Source organism: Octodon degus, unplaced genomic scaffold, assembly GCF_000260255.1.
Source record: "Octodon degus isolate 3935 unplaced genomic scaffold, OctDeg1.0 scaffold00099, whole genome shotgun sequence".
NCBI lineage: Eukaryota > Metazoa > Chordata > Mammalia > Rodentia > Octodontidae > Octodon > Octodon degus.
This window is the reverse complement of record NW_004524675.1, coordinates 10,744,975-10,746,671: the sequence shown is the minus strand read 5'-3', so window position 1 is coordinate 10,746,671 and position 1,697 is coordinate 10,744,975. Positions and strand designations below refer to the sequence as shown.

At 45.7% G+C, this 1,697-nt stretch overlaps 1 protein-coding gene across 1 annotated transcript in view; it reads left to right on the top strand.

Annotated features, from left to right (window-relative positions):
* The window catches only part of LOC101579597 (S-methyl-5'-thioadenosine phosphorylase), a 44,308-nt gene that overhangs the window by 10,243 nt on the left and 32,368 nt on the right, over positions 1-1,697 (top strand). The window contains exons 5-6 of the mRNA XM_023723517.1: positions 757-924; positions 1,236-1,307. Of these exons, the coding sequence (XP_023579285.1) occupies positions 757-924; positions 1,236-1,307 (240 nt within the window). The remainder of the gene's footprint in view (positions 1-756; positions 925-1,235; positions 1,308-1,697) is intronic.

Sequence of the window (1,697 nt, the reverse complement as noted above, 5' to 3'; positions counted from 1 at the left end):
TTACCTCTGTAAAGATCCTCTGCAGCCGCAGTCTCATTTTGAAGTGCAGATTGAGGTTAGGTCTTCACTGTAGGAATTTTGGTAGGACATGGTTGAGAGCTCAGCCATGGTCATGCGTGATTAGTTTGTGGACAAAAGCTGTTCGTGTCATTCTTAAATGACTAGGAACTCTCATATTTTGAAAGTGACCAGGCAGAAAGGGATAGAGAGATTTAGTGGGAACTCAGGTCTCTATTTCTATTTTACTTCACGGCCCCTCTTGCTTTCTCTCTATTGGCACATGTCACGCCAGATACCCCATCAGGATCTGTTTATGCCCCACAAGATAGACAGAACATCTAGAGTGTCAATTCTATGTAAGTTGATGCACCCTTGATAGGAAAATAAGTATATGAAACATAAAAATGACTTGTTTTTAAGATGAAGTGGTTTATGCTCATTGTAGACTTGTTTTTGACATTTCATTCTTCCCATACCAGCACAAATGCCTTAGTGGAAGCTGGTGGCGCATGTCTGAGCGAGGCCGAGGCAGGACTGGAATGAGCTCAGGGCCAGCCTGGGCCATGAAGTGAGCTCAAGGCTGGCCTGAACTGCATAGTGAGACCCTGCCTCAAAATAAAGTAACGTAACATAATGTAACATAACGTAAAGTAGTGCCTTAGTGGGAGAAGCTGAAAAACACCCCTGTAAATTAGTTTTCTTACAGCACTAGGATGCCCTGCCCACTCATCTACCCTTTAATTCTCCTTCCCTTAGGCACGGGAGGCAGCACACCATCATGCCTTCGAAAGTCAACTACCAGGCGAACATCTGGGCTTTGAAGGAAGAGGGCTGCTCGCACATCATCGTGACCACAGCTTGTGGCTCCTTGAGGGAAGAGATTCAGCCCGGCGACATTGTCATCATCGATCAGTTCATTGACAGGTGAGCTGTCTTCTAAGCTACTTCGGGCTTTTATTCCTGCTGATGTGAGCACAAGTGGATGGTGGTTGGAAAGGCAGGAAAGGGGCAGGAGGGGGCAAGCCTGCTTTAAGCTGGTGGGGTTGTTTACTTTCAGTGCTTGAGGTGATTAATCAGTTAATATCTCACATGCTTAACGGTTTTTGTGCTAAAAATGCTTACTTTTATCTTCTTAAAATTTTGAAACATAGTATGTGGTTATTAGTGCTGTGTCGTATATTAAGTGTCACAAACTTACTCTCCTGCTTAACTTAAATGTAAGATCCTTTATCCAGCATCCTCCCAACCTCTGGTAAACACTATCTTACTCTCAACTCCCATGAGTGTGACTTCTTTAGATTCCAAAAGTGAGTGAGATCTTGCCTATTGGTCTTCCAGTGTCTGGCTTATTTCACTAACCTTATACCCTCCAGGTTCATTTGTTTGCCACTTGGTAGTCTTTTGTGTCTGCCATGTTCACGGTGGGGTTGGCGGTGTATGGGTCTCGCTTCAGGCAGCCTGAGTCACCAGTGGTACCCGTGTGACTGCACCACTTGTACCACTGGAGCACAAGCCATCTGCAGGGACCATCATACGGGGATCCCAGTGGCTCAGGCTGCGTGTTCATAGCCTTCCTTTGTGTGCATGCACCACATTTTCTTCATCTAGTCACCTACCCCTGGACTGGTTGTGGGTCTTGGCTGCTGTGTGTCATGCTACCGTGAACATCAGCAGATTACTTTTCTTTCCTTGGGGTA